Source organism: Lacerta agilis, chromosome 15, assembly GCF_009819535.1.
Source record: "Lacerta agilis isolate rLacAgi1 chromosome 15, rLacAgi1.pri, whole genome shotgun sequence".
Lineage (NCBI taxonomy): Eukaryota > Metazoa > Chordata > Lepidosauria > Squamata > Lacertidae > Lacerta > Lacerta agilis.
Window position 1 is genome coordinate 15,002,902 of NC_046326.1, and position 15,381 is coordinate 15,018,282.

A 15,381-nucleotide genomic window follows, 5' to 3' on the forward strand; every position below is an offset into this window, starting at 1 on the left:
GCAAACCATAGCTGTCAACTTTTCCCTTTTTTAAAGGGAAATTTCCATATTCCAAATAGGATTCCTCGCAAGAAAAGGGAAAAGTTGACAGCTATGCTGCAAACCTTTCCAGTCATGTGTTACTCCAGTCAAATCCCACATATGAATGTGGGGAAAGATGATGGTGTGTAGCCTGGTGTAAATTAATTTGTAGCCTGGGGGGATTACCACGGCGTGGACTGTCCCTGAGAACCGTAGACTGTCCCCGGGACAGGTGAGGGTGCTGATCCCTTATTTTCAAATCCGAAACTTGACAGCTATGGGACGACAGAGGACGAGATGGTTGGATTGGACAGTGTTCTCGAAGTCTGACCAAACTGCGGGAGGCATTAGAAGACTGGAGTGCCTGGCGCGCTCTGGTCCATGGGGTCATGAAGAGCCGGACACGACCAAACGACTAAACAACAACAACTTTTTCCTATCTCTGTGGCTCTAATTTCTCTCCCGCCCCGCCCCGCCCCCACCCCGCCCCCATGCGTTCCCGCCTTCCCTTCTTCCATTGGTGGGGCCCGCTTCCGACCCTCTACGATGACGTGCTGGCGCGATCCAGTGGCGTCACGCGTTGTCAAGTTGACTGACTGGGAAGTGGTATCGAAGCGGTCGTGGACCGGTAAGCAGGCAAAGAAGCGGCGGGTCCCGTCGCTCCGAGCCTTGGGCTGCAAGGGCCAGGCCAGGCCGGTGGGGTTGCCCTGATTTGGGGAAGCCTTGGTGCGGTGCGGGTTGCTCGGCCCAGCCGGGAGGCCCTCCGTGCGCGGGAGCCGCCGTCACCGTCGCCTCCTGGCCCGGCGCTTCTGCCGCAGCTGTGGGTCAGCGGCGCCGGGCCTTCCTAGGCTCCCTCCTCGGGTCCTGGAAAGAGGGCTTCTGAGGCGGTCTCTGAGGCTCTTCTCTCGCTTTGGTTCCCAGCCCTGGGTGGAGTTCGCCTGGCGGGGAAATGACCGACCAGGAGAACAACAACAGTATCTCCAGTAACCCCTTCGCCGCCCTCTTCGGCTCCGTCGCCGACGCCAAGCACTTCGCCGAGATCCAGAAGCAGCAGCAACTGACGCCGCCCGTTGGTGAGAGGGGGAGAAGCGGCCTCGCTTTTTGGGGGGGGGGGGGTTGACGCCCCTGGCCTAGGAAACATTGGGTCAGATCGAAGGTTTAATCCCACGTGGAGGCATTGCTGAAACCACTTGGGTGATCTTATCTGTACCCCCACCCCTCTCTGTCCTTATTTTAAACGACAGACCATTTTACCCCCCAAAAGCTGGGCATCAGTAACCATAGATTGAAAAAATTAATCCGGATTTTAAGGAATTGGTATAAAGAAGAATTGGATTAAAATGGATAAAATCTAATAGATGCTGAAATCTTCAATTTTTCACTGGCTTAACCCCAGGTTCCCAAATGGAAGGGTTTTTCCTCTGCTTCAGGTTGTGCAAATCTTTGGAAGAGCAGAGAGAGTTCGTGGTGATGGGATAGTCACTGAGGCAGCCTTTCTGTGTCTTGACTGGCCCGGTTAGGCAAACAAATTGTGTTTGGGTGATAAGGTACAAGTGGTGCCCATGTGGGGCTGGCAACCAGCCTCCACGCATTTTCTAGAAGCGACAACAATGTTTGTGATTTGTGGTAAGCTGACTTTGTGGCTGGTAGCAATATTTGCCTGGTGCCTGACACCTTATCAAGAAGCCAAATCTCAGGCATAGGCCATGCTGGTCCCTCCTTCTTGATGCAGAGCCCTCCAGGGCAAAAGGCCAGGTTGCGTTGCTGGTGCCTGGTGGGGCCAAGTTAGGCTGCTTTTAACTAGTCCTGCTTCTCCAGTGGAGGAAACCTCGGCCAGCCAAGATGATTCTGACAACAGCGTGTCTGAAAGCCTGGATGATTGTGACTACTCCGTGGCTGAGATCAGCCGCTCATTCCGTTCCCAGCAGGAGCTCTGCGAGCAGCTCAACATCAACCACATGATCCAGAGAATCTTCCTGATCACACTTGACAACAGTGAGTATGGGGAGTTAGTTCCTGGTAGCCAGACTAGGAAGAACTCTCAGTTATACTAGGGTTTTTGCAGCTTACTGAGAGTAGGGCTGCAGTATTCTATGGTGGCTGTAGACTCAACACAGATAATCTTCCACTTGTAATTCCTTTTGCTGTACTATGTGCTGCAGAATCTCCTAAAGAAGATATTGGCTGTGTTTGGTTTCTCTTACACTGTGCTTGTCACTGTATAAATGCTTTTCTGACACATCAAGTGTGGTGGCAGAGAGTAGTGTTTCCTGTAATAGTGCTGCTCTATTCTGCTGCACAGTGATTTGTGTGGGGCAAGAAAACCCCTCAAGCTTGGATCCCTATGTGCATCAGTTGCCTTAAAAGTCTCTCAAGAGTTCCAAAATGCTCTTTTGATCTATTATTGTGGAATGGCTGCGTCCCTTCAGGCATGTGCTGTGCCACCGGCACTCAGTAAACAAAGCTTAAATCTCTCCCTTCCTCTTCCCCAGTGAACTGATAAAAATAAAGTCTGCCTTTAGGAAAAATGAAGTTAACGTCTGCCAAGCTAGGGAGGGGAGGTTATTGGGTTGTTGTTTTTATTTTGATATACTGTATATTTTGTGGTTTTATATTTTGATTTTGTTCTGTGAACCGCCCTGAGACTTCTGGGTACAGGGTGGTATATAAATTCAACAAATAGATAGGTAGGTAGGTAGATGGGGCGGGAGGGTGATATATTGGTTGGGGGCTTGTAGGGACACAGATTCATGCTTGTGGTGTTGCTGATGTTGCTGGTTTGATGATTCCCAACCTGCAGGTGACCCCAATCTCAAAAGTGGCAATGGGATTCCTGCACGCTGTGTGTACTTGGAGGAAATGGCAACAGACTTGGAGGATCAGGATTGGCTTGACATGGAGAATGTGGAGCAGGTATCTGTACACATGCAAATGCAGTTGATTTTTCTGCCTGGCTGAGGGCTTGGCAGAGCATCCATGAGCCTTGGTGAAGAATGCAGACTTTGCCCTTCAGGACACACTGTTATCTGTGCTGATGTTATTGAAGGACCCTTCAGCTGGATCAGTCTTGTGAATGGAAGACATTTGCCTTCTCTCCTTTTGTAGTGCTCACTTTCTAGAGCAGGGCTGGCTAACCTATGGAACTGCAAATGTTGTTGGATTTTAACTTGAATAATCCTCAACCACATACTGGTTTGGGGCTGATGGGAGTTATAGTCCAACAACATCTGGAGGGGCACAAGTTAGCCACCCATTCTAGAGCCACCAAGGTTGCATTTTGGACTTTTTGTTTAATCAAGCAGACTTGTCTGACCTGGGTCTCTGAATCCTATCACCCATTTGCTTGCAGCTCATGATAATGTGGGTGAAGCGGGTGAAGGATCTGGCCTTAGCCACAGGAGTTGTATTGGATGACCTTTGGATCTTACTCTGTGTTTTTTATACATAGCTGGGCACTTGCTCTGTGTGGCTGGTGGGTGGGCAGGGTTGTGTACTGACCATTTATTTCTGGCTTGGCATGTCTCTCTAGGCTCTCTTTACCCGGCTACTCCTCCCTGAACCAGGGAATCACCTGATTCACATGACCTCGGCTGGCATACAGAATCTATCAGCTGAAAGAGATGCAGGGGAGAAGCACATATTTCGCTACCTCTTTGCCAGCTTCCTGAGGGCAAAGGAGGAGGTGGGTCAATGCCCCACATCCCTGTCAGCAAGTCTGACTGCCTGAGCAGAGCAGCCCAGCAGACCAGAGACAAAGTGCTCTCCTCTGTTCTCCTAGATTACCAAAGTGCCAGAGAACCTGTTGCCCTTTGCCATGCGCTGCCGAAACCTTTCCGTGTCCAACACACGCACGGTACTCCTCACCCCGGAGATCTATATCAACCAAAATGTCTACGAGCAGCTAGTAGACTTGATGCTGGAGTCCCTTAGAGGAGCCCGTAAGTTACAGAGGCAGAGCTGGGCACCCTAGAAGAAGTTAATGGGCTACAACTGCAGGAGGTCCCTCAAAGATATCCCACTTTTTATTATAGTTATAAATGTGTTGGGGTATCTGTATCTTTCTGTGTGAATGAATAAATGACTGGGTGTTCACTTCTCTCCTACTCCCTTACTGTAGGCTTTGAAGATGTAACTGAGTTCCTGGAGGAAATCATAGAAGTCCTCACCATGGATGAGGAAGTGAGGACCTTTGAGGAAGTAATGGTGCCTGTCTTCGATATCCTCTTGGGACGGATCCGAGAGCTGCACCTTTGCCAGATCCTGCTATACTCCTACCTGGACATGCTCCTGTACTTCACTAGACAGAAAGATATAGCGAAAGTGAGCATTTGGCTAGCCTCTCTTCTGGGTGCCAGGGAGCAGCAAAGCAATCAGCCATGGCCTTCTGCCTTCCTCCTGGGTAGAGGGGTAGTTGCTTGTTCTCTTCACTGTGAAGGGAGCATGGCCTTCCTGACTCTGTGCCATGGTTGCAACATGCATCAATGATAGGCTGGCGAATATGGCAGAGCCATCATTCCATAAAAGGATGTCCTTCATTCCACTACTTACATCGGTGCTTTCCCTGTACTGGCTGACCAGCAGTACCTTCTATTTCTGTTTGTTCAGGTTTTTGTAGAGTACATCCAGCCAAAGGACCCAGCCAATGGGCAGCTCTACCAGAAGACTTTACTGGGAGCTATCTTGAGCATCTCATGCTTGTTGAAGACCCCAGGTGTGGTAGAGAACCACGATTACTTCTTGAATCCCTCTCGGTCCAGCCCTCAGGAGATCAAGGTGCAGGAATCCAACATCCATCAGGTGCGTGGATGTGCACATTTCATACCAGAGTAGCTTAACCAGGCAGAGTAGAGGGAACAGCAGTGGAAAATGGCAGCTTCTCTCTCTTAAACTTATCTCTCTAGTGTGATTTGGTGGGTTCTTGGTTGTTCCTTAAGTTGCAGATTGTCAACATCAAAGTATAGTGAAAACCTCCACAGGAAATTCATGATGCTTGGGCTATTTAACAAGACCAAGACTCATTAACTGCTGAAAGTTATGAAATTTAGGAGAGAGGAGGCATAGCTCAGTGGGTAGAGCACAGACACTGCATATGGAAGATCCCAGTTTAAGTTGACTGAGCAATTGTGTTTGTGTTGTACACATCTTAAGACTTCTGATGTTTTGGTAACAGTTCATGGCTCAGTTCCATGAGAAGATCTACCAGATGCTCAAGAACCTGCTGCAGCTATCACCACAAACAAAGCACCGAATCCTGTCCTGGCTGGGAAACTGTCTCCATGCTAATGCAGGCCGCACGAAGATATGGGCCAACCAGATGCCAGAGATTTTCTTCCAGATGTATGCCTCGGATGCCTTCTTCCTGAACTTGGGGGCCGCCCTCCTCAGGCTATGCCAGCCCTTTTGTAAGCCCAGATCGCCCCGGCTCCTCACATTTGACCCTACCTACTGTGCACTGAAAGAGCTGAATGAGGAAGAGCAGCGGAGCAAGAATGTGCATATGAAAGGTGAGCCACGACTTTGCAGGTGCCCAAATCTTGTCCTCATACCCTTGGCAAGGCAGCCTGTAAGAGAGGAGGGTGCTGGCCAAGGGCAGAGGAAGAGCTGGAGGAAACCAGAGTGCTCTCATTGGCTCTGGCATCCTCCTGGTAGGTGTTGCTTGGTGGGGAAGCAATTCCTGTTAACTTCCTTCAAGGTTTGGAGAAAGAAACCTGCTTGATCCCAGCCACAACTGAGCAGGAGCCAGAGTTTGCACCCAGCTACAACCTCGTGACGGAGAACTTGGTGTTGACCCAGTATACCCTCCATTTAGGATTTCACAGGTACTCCCTCCAGAGGGTGTATGGGTGTGGGGGAATGGCAAGGCCTTGCAAGTGCCTCTTCCTTAGAGACTGAAAATTTGCCTACAGCAAGATTGGGCTGTAAAAGCCTGGTTGGCAGCCTTCGCAAGCTGAGGTGACCTGAGATATCCTACTGACAGGCAATGCCTATAACAAGAACAGTGATGTGAGAGCACCCCAGTCAAATTTGTTTAAGCAGACATTGCTTTGGGGAAAGGAGATTTTACTGCTATAAAGAAGAAGTTAAACCAGTAAAGCCAATGCACATGATTTTCAGCTGTCCCCTTGAAGCACCCCTCATTGACGTTTGAAACCCCCTCAAATCAAAGCAGCTATCAAACAAAGGATTGCAAAAAGCCTCTGGATGCAGTAGTTTGTTCCAGTTAGCTGCTTGTGTGATCCAGCAGAGAGAATTGGTTCTGTTCCTGGGAAACCTGAGCTTGTCACATCTCTAGTTCAGTGGGGGAGCCTTGGACATCTCCCCCCCCCTTACTTAGAGGCTATCTTGTACACCCCACTTTGCTTCTGTCCTCCTGGTTAATGTATGTATTTCTGTTGCTTGTACAGGTTGCATGACCAGATGATCAAACTAAACCAAAGCCTTCACCGGCTGCAGGTGGCCTGGCGAGAGGCTCAGCAGAGCTCCAGCCCTTCAGCAGACAACCTTCGGGAGCAGTTTGAGCGTCTCATGACCATCTATCTCTCCACCAAAACAGCTATGACAGAGCCGCAGATGTTGCAGAACTGTCTTCACCTGCAGGTCTCCATGGCTGTTCTCCTGGTCCAGCTGGCCATTGGAAACAAAGGGACTGAGCTGGTAGACCTGACATTCCCTCTGTCTGAGGTGGAGAAGAACGCTCTGGCCTATGTCCCAGGTGACCAGCAAGGGTCTTCCCCTTTGGAAATGTTGGGCTTATCTCTTTGGCCTATGTTGGCATCACAAGGTTTTGAACACCTCTTTTCCTCCAGCAGTTTCCTGAAAGTTAAGAGCACCCTTGCTGTTCTAGTCTGACTGATGGGCATCTAGAGAATTATGAACTTGTGTACTTCTCATCAGGGTTTAGTAGACCTAGAAAAGTTCTGGGATGGAGCAAAATAGTTTACAAGCAGGGGCCTTTAGTTCTGCTCTCTCTGGAGCGGGCCTAGCTGGCTTATTGCAGCATCCTTGGGTAGGTAGGTAAGTGGCAGTGGTGACCATGGTCTAGGATTCTTAAGTCTGGCAACCCAAAAAACATCCATGCACCATCACTGAAATATCGGGACAAAACTTTACATTGGCTGTGCTTGTGTGCAGTCTGTAGTTCCAGGCTAGAGATGGAAGGTTGAGGCTTCTGGAGTTGTGAAGGGAAGCGATGCTGATGTATAAGAGTGCCTGAGAATTACGCTGGCAGCAGAAACACCAGACCTGGAAGCCCCCCACGAGCAGGCACTGAAGGTCCAGGTGGTTTTAGGCTTGTCTTTGCAATTAAGGAAAAATGCATCTTAAAAAAAAAAAAGCTGTGCTTCCCAGGACACCACACAAAATACCTGAATCGGACATCACTTGCTGTACAGATTCCACATTGCTCTAAAAGATTCCCCTGCTACATCTTAGGGACCTTCTCTCTTAGTGCCAGAAAGATTTACAACTCCAGAAGAGGAGTCTGTCTTGCTGGCAGGGATGGTGTACACTACCTAAAAAGCTAAACTTAGAGAGACAGTGAAATGGATGGGGACACACAAACACGTCTGTCTCTATCCTTAGATGTGAAATAGCTACAAGTGTGCATCCATTTCCATCACCTTCCATGTTGACAAATAGGTTTCTCTTCCTGTGAGCTTTAGGCAAGGCCAGGTTGTGGTGTCTTGGAATATGTTTAGTTTGACCTGCTTATGCCATAATTGACTTTGGAGAAGCTAAAATGCTGTCCTGCTCCAGAGGAGTCTTTGTACTATTAAGTGAGTTCTTTATTTCTGGTCAAGGTCTGTGTCTGAACATTCTCCCACCAAGCACCTCATTTGGAGCTTTGTATTTGCAGAATTTTTTGCTGACAACTTGGGTGACTTCTTCATATTCTTGCGCCGCTTTGCTGATGATCTTCTGGAAACGTCAGCTGACTCCCTGGAGCACATCCTTCATTTTGTGACTATCTTCACTGGGGATGTGGACAGGTAATGGCCTCTCCAGCCACTTGTCCACCTCATTGCCCTTCATCCAGGCTTCAAGGGTGGCCACCAGTAAATATTTGGGAGTACCAAGGCAGGGAGAGAGGTCATGGCCAGATCAAATTAATCCCCTTTGAGCCAAGCAGTGATACTACAGCTCCTACACCTTAGTACGGAAGACCAGGCCAGTGCAGAAATCTTAAGCCATTCAGGCAGCTGGGGGCTTTGAAGTCCTGCCCTTACCTGTCAGGTGTGGGGTGTGGCTTTCTGAAAATGGCCTGGCAGGCCTAAAGATGCCTAGAGGTCCATGTTTGGTCAGTAGGTTGGAGGTTCCCCACCCTTGCTGTAAAAACTACGTGGACTGAATTGTGAGATAGCTATTTATTTTTGTTTATTTGTTTATTAAATTTATATCATGCACCTTCCTCCAAAGGAGCCCAGGGTGGCAAGCATGTCAGTACTCAAACAGCGCAGCTGAAACTTCTAAGAACAGATAAAAACGCCTAAAATTAATTACCTACATTCAAACAAATAATTTCAAGGTTACTAGGGACAAGACTTTCAGCCATGAAATGCCAGGGGAAACAGGAACGTTTTATTTTTCCCCCTAAAAGTTAATAGTGAGGGAGACTAATGAACCTCACAAGGGAGGGTATTCCACTAAAGGGTAACTGCCACTAAGAATGTCCTGTTTTGGGTCACCGCCAGCAATGACACCACCAGCAGGGCTTTTCCTGCTGATTATACGGTTAGCCTCTAAGGTCCTTGTGTCCAAGCTTTTGAGGTTTTAGGAGATCAAATCCCACATTTCCACTTGAGCCAAGAAGAAATCAGGTAACACTTGCAGAAGTTGGGGCACTTGCCTCATGGTTCTGGCAGTTTCCAAGTTCTGCCCCAGTTGGTGACTCTGAATTGTGATCAACAGCAGACAAAGAGGAAGCCACTAAGAAGTAAAGCTTCCAGGATATGATGGCAGGGCTAACAGTCACCCTTGAATGTCCTCCAAGGTGGTTGATCTTCATTTGCCCTTCTGCAGGATGAAGAACCCACACCTGCGAGCCAAGCTGGCTGAAGTGTTAGAGGCTGTAATGCCTCACATGGACCAGGTGCAGAATCCCCTTGTCTCCAGTGTCTTCCATCGCAAGAGGGTCTTCTGCTCCTACCGGCATGCTGCCTACCTTGCCGAGGCGCTCATCAAGGTCTTTGTGGACATTGAGTTCACTGGTAAGGGGGCGGTGGGAGAGAGGGACCTTCTCTAGCGGTACCACTTTCATCTTCTTCCTCCTGGAGCTGCTGCCATTTCCATTCCTGCTCAAAAGAGCCATCTTCCCAGTCCTGTGCTTTGTATCTGTGATAGCAGTGTTCAGGGGCCAGGGGGCTTTCCTTTTCTCCCAAGTCCTCTGAGCACCTTATTCTGCACCAGACATGGGTGATGTTTTTCCCTAAAACATTCATGGCTCTGGGCACATTTCTGAGCTGTCCATGCTTTTTCTTGAGTGTAAACTAAGAAAGTGGAGGGTGGAAAGTGCCAGCCCTTTGCTGTTCTCTCTGGACATTCAGTAGCACACTGTCATGCCAAGATGCAGCTTTGAAGCAGGAGGACCTGCCATATTGTGAGCAAAACATCCCCTTCCTTGGTCTTGTGGTGCTACCAGATCTTGGTATTCATTGTGGCTTGGCCTTTTCTTTTCCCCCTACCTAGGGGATCCCCATCAGTTCGAGCAGAAGTTCAACTATCGGAGGCCTATGTACCCCATCCTCAGGTATATGTGGGGCATTGATACCTACCGGGAAAGCATCAAGGTAAGGCTTGGGAAGTGCATGAGTTGTTCCAGCCAGGACAGCAATAATTTCTGGGAGAGAAACATCTCTTTCTCCCCCTCCCTCTTCTTGCAGGCACTCGCCGACTATGCCTCAAAGAACCTAGAAGCAATGAATCCCCCTCTCTTTTTGCGCTTCCTAAACTTGCTCATGAATGATGCCATTTTCTTGTTGGATGAGGCCATTCAGGTAAAGCATTTTTATTTATTTTTTGATGGTGGGAGGGAGCACCAAAGAGGAAAATGGTCCCAAAATCTATGAAATGAGAATTTCTCATAGCCATGAAAGGAATTGCCACCTGCAGTTACTCTGATAGTACCAGGAAGGTTGGTTGGTTGTGTGTGAGGGAGATGGTGTGTGTGTGGGGGGGGGAGTTCTTGAAAGTTCTAGGAAGATTATCTGTCTCTGAACATTGTAAAATAGCTCAGGAGAGGGAGTGGAAGGAAGTTTCTCTGGCAGCCTCTGTGCCACTGAAGCCAGTTCCCCTGAAGGGTGTTTGTATGTGGAGACAATTTAAACCAGTGGTTCCCTAACTTTTTTGGGTCACCACTCCTTCGGTCCATGGACTCATCCCCAGTGCCCCCTACCCTTTAAAAAGCATTATTCAAAATAGCTGTCCACTAAGGAAGATAACAACACAACGAAATTCAGAGCAGGAGCAATTAATTGCACATCTGTTCAGAGCCCAATTAAAAATATTTAGTTTATTTAATGCAACAAAATTGATGAACAAGATCCAGTGATGCCAACTTTTCAAAGTTTGATAGTCATTTACACCTTCAATGCCCCCCACCAATGCTCCTTGCCTCTTAGCACCCCCCTAAGTAATCCCACCCCCACCCCTGGGGGTGGTACCACCCACTTTGGGAAACACTGCTTTAGACCAACTTCATTTGCATTACCCATGCTTGTAAGATTCATTCCCCTTGCCCCTACTGAATACTGTTTTGTGTTCATCACTTGCTCTATTCTGCCATGCCTGCCTGAGAGAACTGCATCTGGCCTGTGTTGAGGAAAGAGGACCATTCCGGAAATTCAGTCTGGCTGATCTGTTGCTGTTGCCCCTCTCAGCTGCTGTCCACCTCCTTAATAGAAGATTGTGGAAAATGGGCCAGAGGACTACTGAGCTATGGTTACATGTGCTTCATACACCTTCCTTCTCTCCCTTTCTCCCCCACCTCAAATCGCTTTGCAGTACCTGAGTAAGATCAAGATCCAGCAGATTGAGAAGGACCGGGGTGAGTGGGATGCCCTGTCTACAGAGCTGCGGCGTGAGAAGGAAGCCAGCCTGCAGATGTTTGGGCAACTGGCTCGCTTCCACAACATCATGTCCAATGAGACCATTGGGACCCTGGCCTTCCTGACTTCAGGTAAAGACAGCACTCTCCAGCTAGGAGTGAGGAGGGGAGCTGGGCTGTTCAGGGGACCTCACAGAGACCTGGTTTACATTGCAGAGATCAAGTCCCTCTTTGTGCACCCCTTCCTGGCTGAGCGCATTATCTCCATGCTCAACTACTTCCTGCAGCACTTAGTGGGCCCCAAAATGGGGGCTTTAAAGGTCAAAGACTTCAGCGAGTTTGACTTCAAACCCCAACAGCTGGTTTCTGACATCTGCACCATCTACTTAAATCTGGGGTATGTGTATTGGGAAGGAGAGGGCAACTTGGTGGTTGTGGCAGCAGCCCTCTGAGTATTGGGAAATCAGTGAATGCTTTCCCCCATCATTCCCTTTTTTTGGAGCATTTCGTTGATCACCGTTGCAAAAAGAGGGCAGGGCCAGCTGAGCCTTTAGTCTGTCCAAGCCAAGAGCATTGGTATGCTTGTGGAAGTGTGAGAGAGCAAGAGAATGCCAAAGGTGGAAAGCTGTAAGGCAGACTGACTGGGCTTGCCTAGGGAAGAGAGCAGAGAAGCTCCCTTCCTTCCTTGCTTGAATGAATGTGCGGAAGTGCCCTGCCACTCCCAGTGTTGTCTCATCCCTCTTCTCTTTCAGGGATGAGGAGAACTTTTGTGCCACAGTGCCCAAGGACGGGCGATCGTATTCCCCAACTCTTTTTGCTCAGACAGTCAGAGTCCTGAAGAAGATTAACAAGCCTGGCAACATGATTGTGGCATTTAGCAACCTGGCAGAGAGGATCAAGGTGAGGGGTGGTGGAAGGGAGCTGGTGCTAGTTTCCTCCCTTTCCACAAAGGAACCCTCCTTTTTGGAGAGCTGCTTGTTGGTGCCTCATTCTCTGCTGTTGGCATTTTGAGCTGGGCAGCTTGTGTATGCTCTTGCAGGAAGGAGGCTTTCTCTATCTAGTAGCATGTGCAAGGAGGAGACCCTCTGAGCTATAGGCTTTCACTAAGTCCCTCCATGAAAGGAAAGGCAAGGGAACAAAACTGAGTGTAGTGGGAGCATTAGCCCCTTCCATAAGCCAGAATTACATTCCTTGCCGCTTCCTGGAGCTAAGCCAGGCCCAAGAATACAACTTTGCTCTCATTTGTTGCCCTTAAACAAAGGCTTAGCGGCAACTAGTCGTCTGCTGAGCTTCTTGGGTGTGTTGGGGAGAAGTTTTCCTCTGTCATCCAGCCCACTGTTGACTTGAGCAGGCAGGGACCTCTCTAACAACTGTTGGGCTTTCTTCTAGTCTCTTGCAGACCGCCAACTGCAGGAAGAGGAGACCTATGCGGATGCCTGTGATGAGTTTCTGGACCCTATCATGAGTACTTTAATGATGGACCCGGTGCTGCTGCCTTCCTCTCGGGTCACTGTAGATAGATCGACAATTGCCAGGCACCTCCTGAGGTATTCGCAAGGCTGGGAAGGGGTCAGGGTCAAGGCTGAACAACTGATTGCTTATCTCTTCTAGGAAAACATTAGGTGGCTTTAGCTCCAAGCACCTCCGCCCGCCCAAAGTCATTTGGTGTTAAGGTAGCCCAATTTATCCCTGGGTCTGCCTCAGTTAGCTCTGCTGTTCCAGGCATACCCAATTTTCTAAAATAAGCAAATTCCTATCACTACAAAAGGCTGCCTCACAGCAATGGTTGCACATTGGGGGTCTGTCAGAGCAACATATTGGGGTTCCACAACTGTTCAAATAAAAGGCAGACTTGGTCTCTGCCAGATGACTTCCTCCTTGATTTGATACCCATCTGGTGGGGTGGGGGTCGGCCTGTGTGTCCATCTCCAAAGGTTGGTGGCATTGCCTCCTGCCCATATATCTATGCTACCAGCTAGTCTCTCCTTTACCTGCTTCCTGGTGTTTTTCCCCTTGTAGTGATCAGACTGATCCTTTCAACCGGAGCCCCCTCACCATGGACCAGATCAGACCAAATACTGAACTCAAGGAGCGGATCCAGCAGTGGCTCGCAGAGCGGAAGAAAGAAAAGGAGCAGTTGGAAGGGACTCTGTGACCTGGATTGTGGCCCTGGCTGGGCTTCCGCAACCCCTAGGACCTTTAAGCTGCCTGCTCCTTCCCTCTTTTGCACTACCACTGTGGGGTGAGAGGTGGGGGGGGGGTTCTATGGGCCTGTTTTTGGTTTTGGTTTTTTTGCCGTTAGGACTTTTGTCAGAAATCTTTAGCTGCTCCCTGCCTTTTTGGTTCACCTGCTGTCCAGTTTCCACAGCAACTGCCCTTCCCCGTATCCCTGCCCAGATAGGTTTCCCTTCTGTTGCAGCAGCAGTTCTCATGCCAGAAACTTTTTTTCTGTTTTAATGTGAAGGCAAAAGCTGCACTCTCCCCATTGGACAGACCTTTCTTTATGCAATCCTGACACTTGGTGGAGATCTGCAACTCACTTGGGTCCACACAGGGGGACTATTATCCACCAACAGCCTTTGGGTAGAGGAAGCTGATGCCAAGAGGCTGGGTGAATGTTTGCTGTAGCATTTGCCCCCTCCCCAAGCTTGACATATCATACTGTGGTGATGAGCCCCCGTTGTTGCTTTTGCTGGCAATGACTTAAGTCTTTTGGGCTGGTGGGCCAGCGCCCAAAGCACTGTGTACATGTTCATGCAGGTGCCCTGTAAATCCTGCCTGCATTTATACTGTGCCTGTTGCATGTCAATATGTATGCAGTGTGTATATATTATGAGATACACTTTAGACCAATAAAAGTGTCAGGTGTCCATGTTTCTTTGGTGTTGTATGCCTGTTGATCCTGTAGCTGCCTACCCTCAACCACTTCCTCTCTACCAGGGTAGCTGCTGCAACCTTATTGGAATTGGTGTGCTCAACATGTCCCTTGGCTGCTCTTTGTTTAACTCTTCAGTATTTCCATTTCAAAGCAAGTATGTATTTTTGTTTTAAATATTCTACCCTGCTCCATTTAAATGAGGTAGAACATATACTTGATCAGCTCTCCAGAAGTACCGGTAGATGCTTTTCGTATATTCTTGTTGGCTTTTCTCCTCTCCAGCCTGGTGTAGAAAACCGTACCCTATAGAAGATTCCACAAACATTCCTCGGGGCCTAAACATACTTAAATCTTCCCAGTGGAGATCCTGCACTTTGAGCTGTCTAGCTGGTCCTGTGTAAGGAGATAAATAGCAATTATGAAACTGCTTTCTTGAGGTCCTTGGGCTTCCCAATTTGTCTTTTCTTTCTTTTTAGGGTTGCACAACTTGTTTCTTAATATCAGTGGTGCACCATAAGTGCTGCTTCTCACCCCCTTTCACAGTGTGTGATATCCAGATACCCCCAAAGCAGGCAACATCTTTTTATACCCTGTGACACTTTCTTCCTACTATCCATAGCTGCCACAACCACCTTCTCCCCTGCCTTCCACAACTTGCCTGTACTGTATTCAGGGGTGCATTGACTTGGAGAAATTTAATTAATTGGCTAGGGCTCCATGACAAGGTCTGTCTAAATGTGTGCCACAGTATCTCCCCCTACACAATCTGTTATTTAAAGTGGATCAACATTGTTTTTTGTTGTGGTTTTTTTTTTAAGAATGAAAACCACTCCCCATGGAAGAACTGAATTTGAAGAAGCATGGGGTGGGGGCGGGGAGTGTGAAAAGCATGCTGCTGCCGCCACTACATTGAAGTGGGGCGCTCTGGGTGGTTTGTCTAGGATACAGTTTCCCAAACTTGGGTCTCTAGCTGTTGTTGGACTACAACTCCCATCATTCCTAGCTGGCAAGACAATGGAATGATGGGAATTGTAGTCCAAAGAAGCTGGATACCCAAGTTTGGGAAACCGTGACTTAGGGAGTGTTCTCCCAGTGATGGATGGGACTGTACTCTGCTGTGAAAGCTCAGATTTAGGGACGTCAGAAGCTGCCTTAAATAAAGTCAGATTTATTACGTCAGGTTTATAAAGCCCACCTAGCTCAGTGTTGTCTACATTGATTAATGGCACCTTTCCATAGTTTGAGGCAGGGATCTTTCTAAGACTTGCCTGGAAATGTCAGGCACTGAATTAGGGGCCTTCTGCATGCAAAAAGTGCTCTTGGATCCGGCTTTATCTGTACAGTCTTAAGTGACTATGGTGGTTTCAAAAACTTTCACGGGTGACAGCTGTTAATTAACTAACGCCTCCAACCCATAACCTGCACGCAAATATCTATGCAT

The 15,381-nt window shown here is 48.5% G+C and overlaps 1 protein-coding gene across 1 annotated transcript; it reads left to right on the forward strand.

The window, feature by feature from the left end:
- The first annotated feature begins 551 nt into the window (after positions 1–551).
- UBE4A (ubiquitination factor E4A) lies at positions 552–13,318 on the forward strand. Its single transcript, XM_033171449.1, has 20 exons — positions 552–649; positions 943–1,094; positions 1,840–2,016; positions 2,822–2,934; positions 3,551–3,703; positions 3,800–3,959; positions 4,139–4,341; positions 4,627–4,818; positions 5,192–5,525; positions 5,714–5,840; positions 6,426–6,733; positions 7,877–8,009; positions 9,040–9,227; positions 9,706–9,806; positions 9,900–10,013; positions 11,020–11,194; positions 11,279–11,459; positions 11,815–11,962; positions 12,452–12,609; positions 13,082–13,318. The coding sequence occupies exons 2-20, from the start codon at positions 971–973 to the stop codon at positions 13,215–13,217; spliced, it is 3,225 nt and encodes a 1,074-aa protein (XP_033027340.1). The 5' UTR covers positions 552–649; positions 943–970; the 3' UTR covers positions 13,218–13,318.
- The last annotated feature ends 2,063 nt before the right edge of the window (positions 13,319–15,381 follow it).

Excerpts from the sequence above, each read along its gene's own strand:
- UBE4A (XM_033171449.1), top strand. The coding sequence starts at position 971 with ATGACCGACCAGGAGAACAACAACAGTATCTCCAGTAACCCCTTCGCC. Across the intron at positions 2,935-3,550 it reads ACATGGAGAATGTGGAGCAG|GCTCTCTTTACCCGGCTACT; the intron begins GTATCTGTACAC and ends ATGTCTCTCTAG. Across the intron at positions 3,704-3,799 it reads TCCTGAGGGCAAAGGAGGAG|ATTACCAAAGTGCCAGAGAA; the intron begins GTGGGTCAATGC and ends CTGTTCTCCTAG.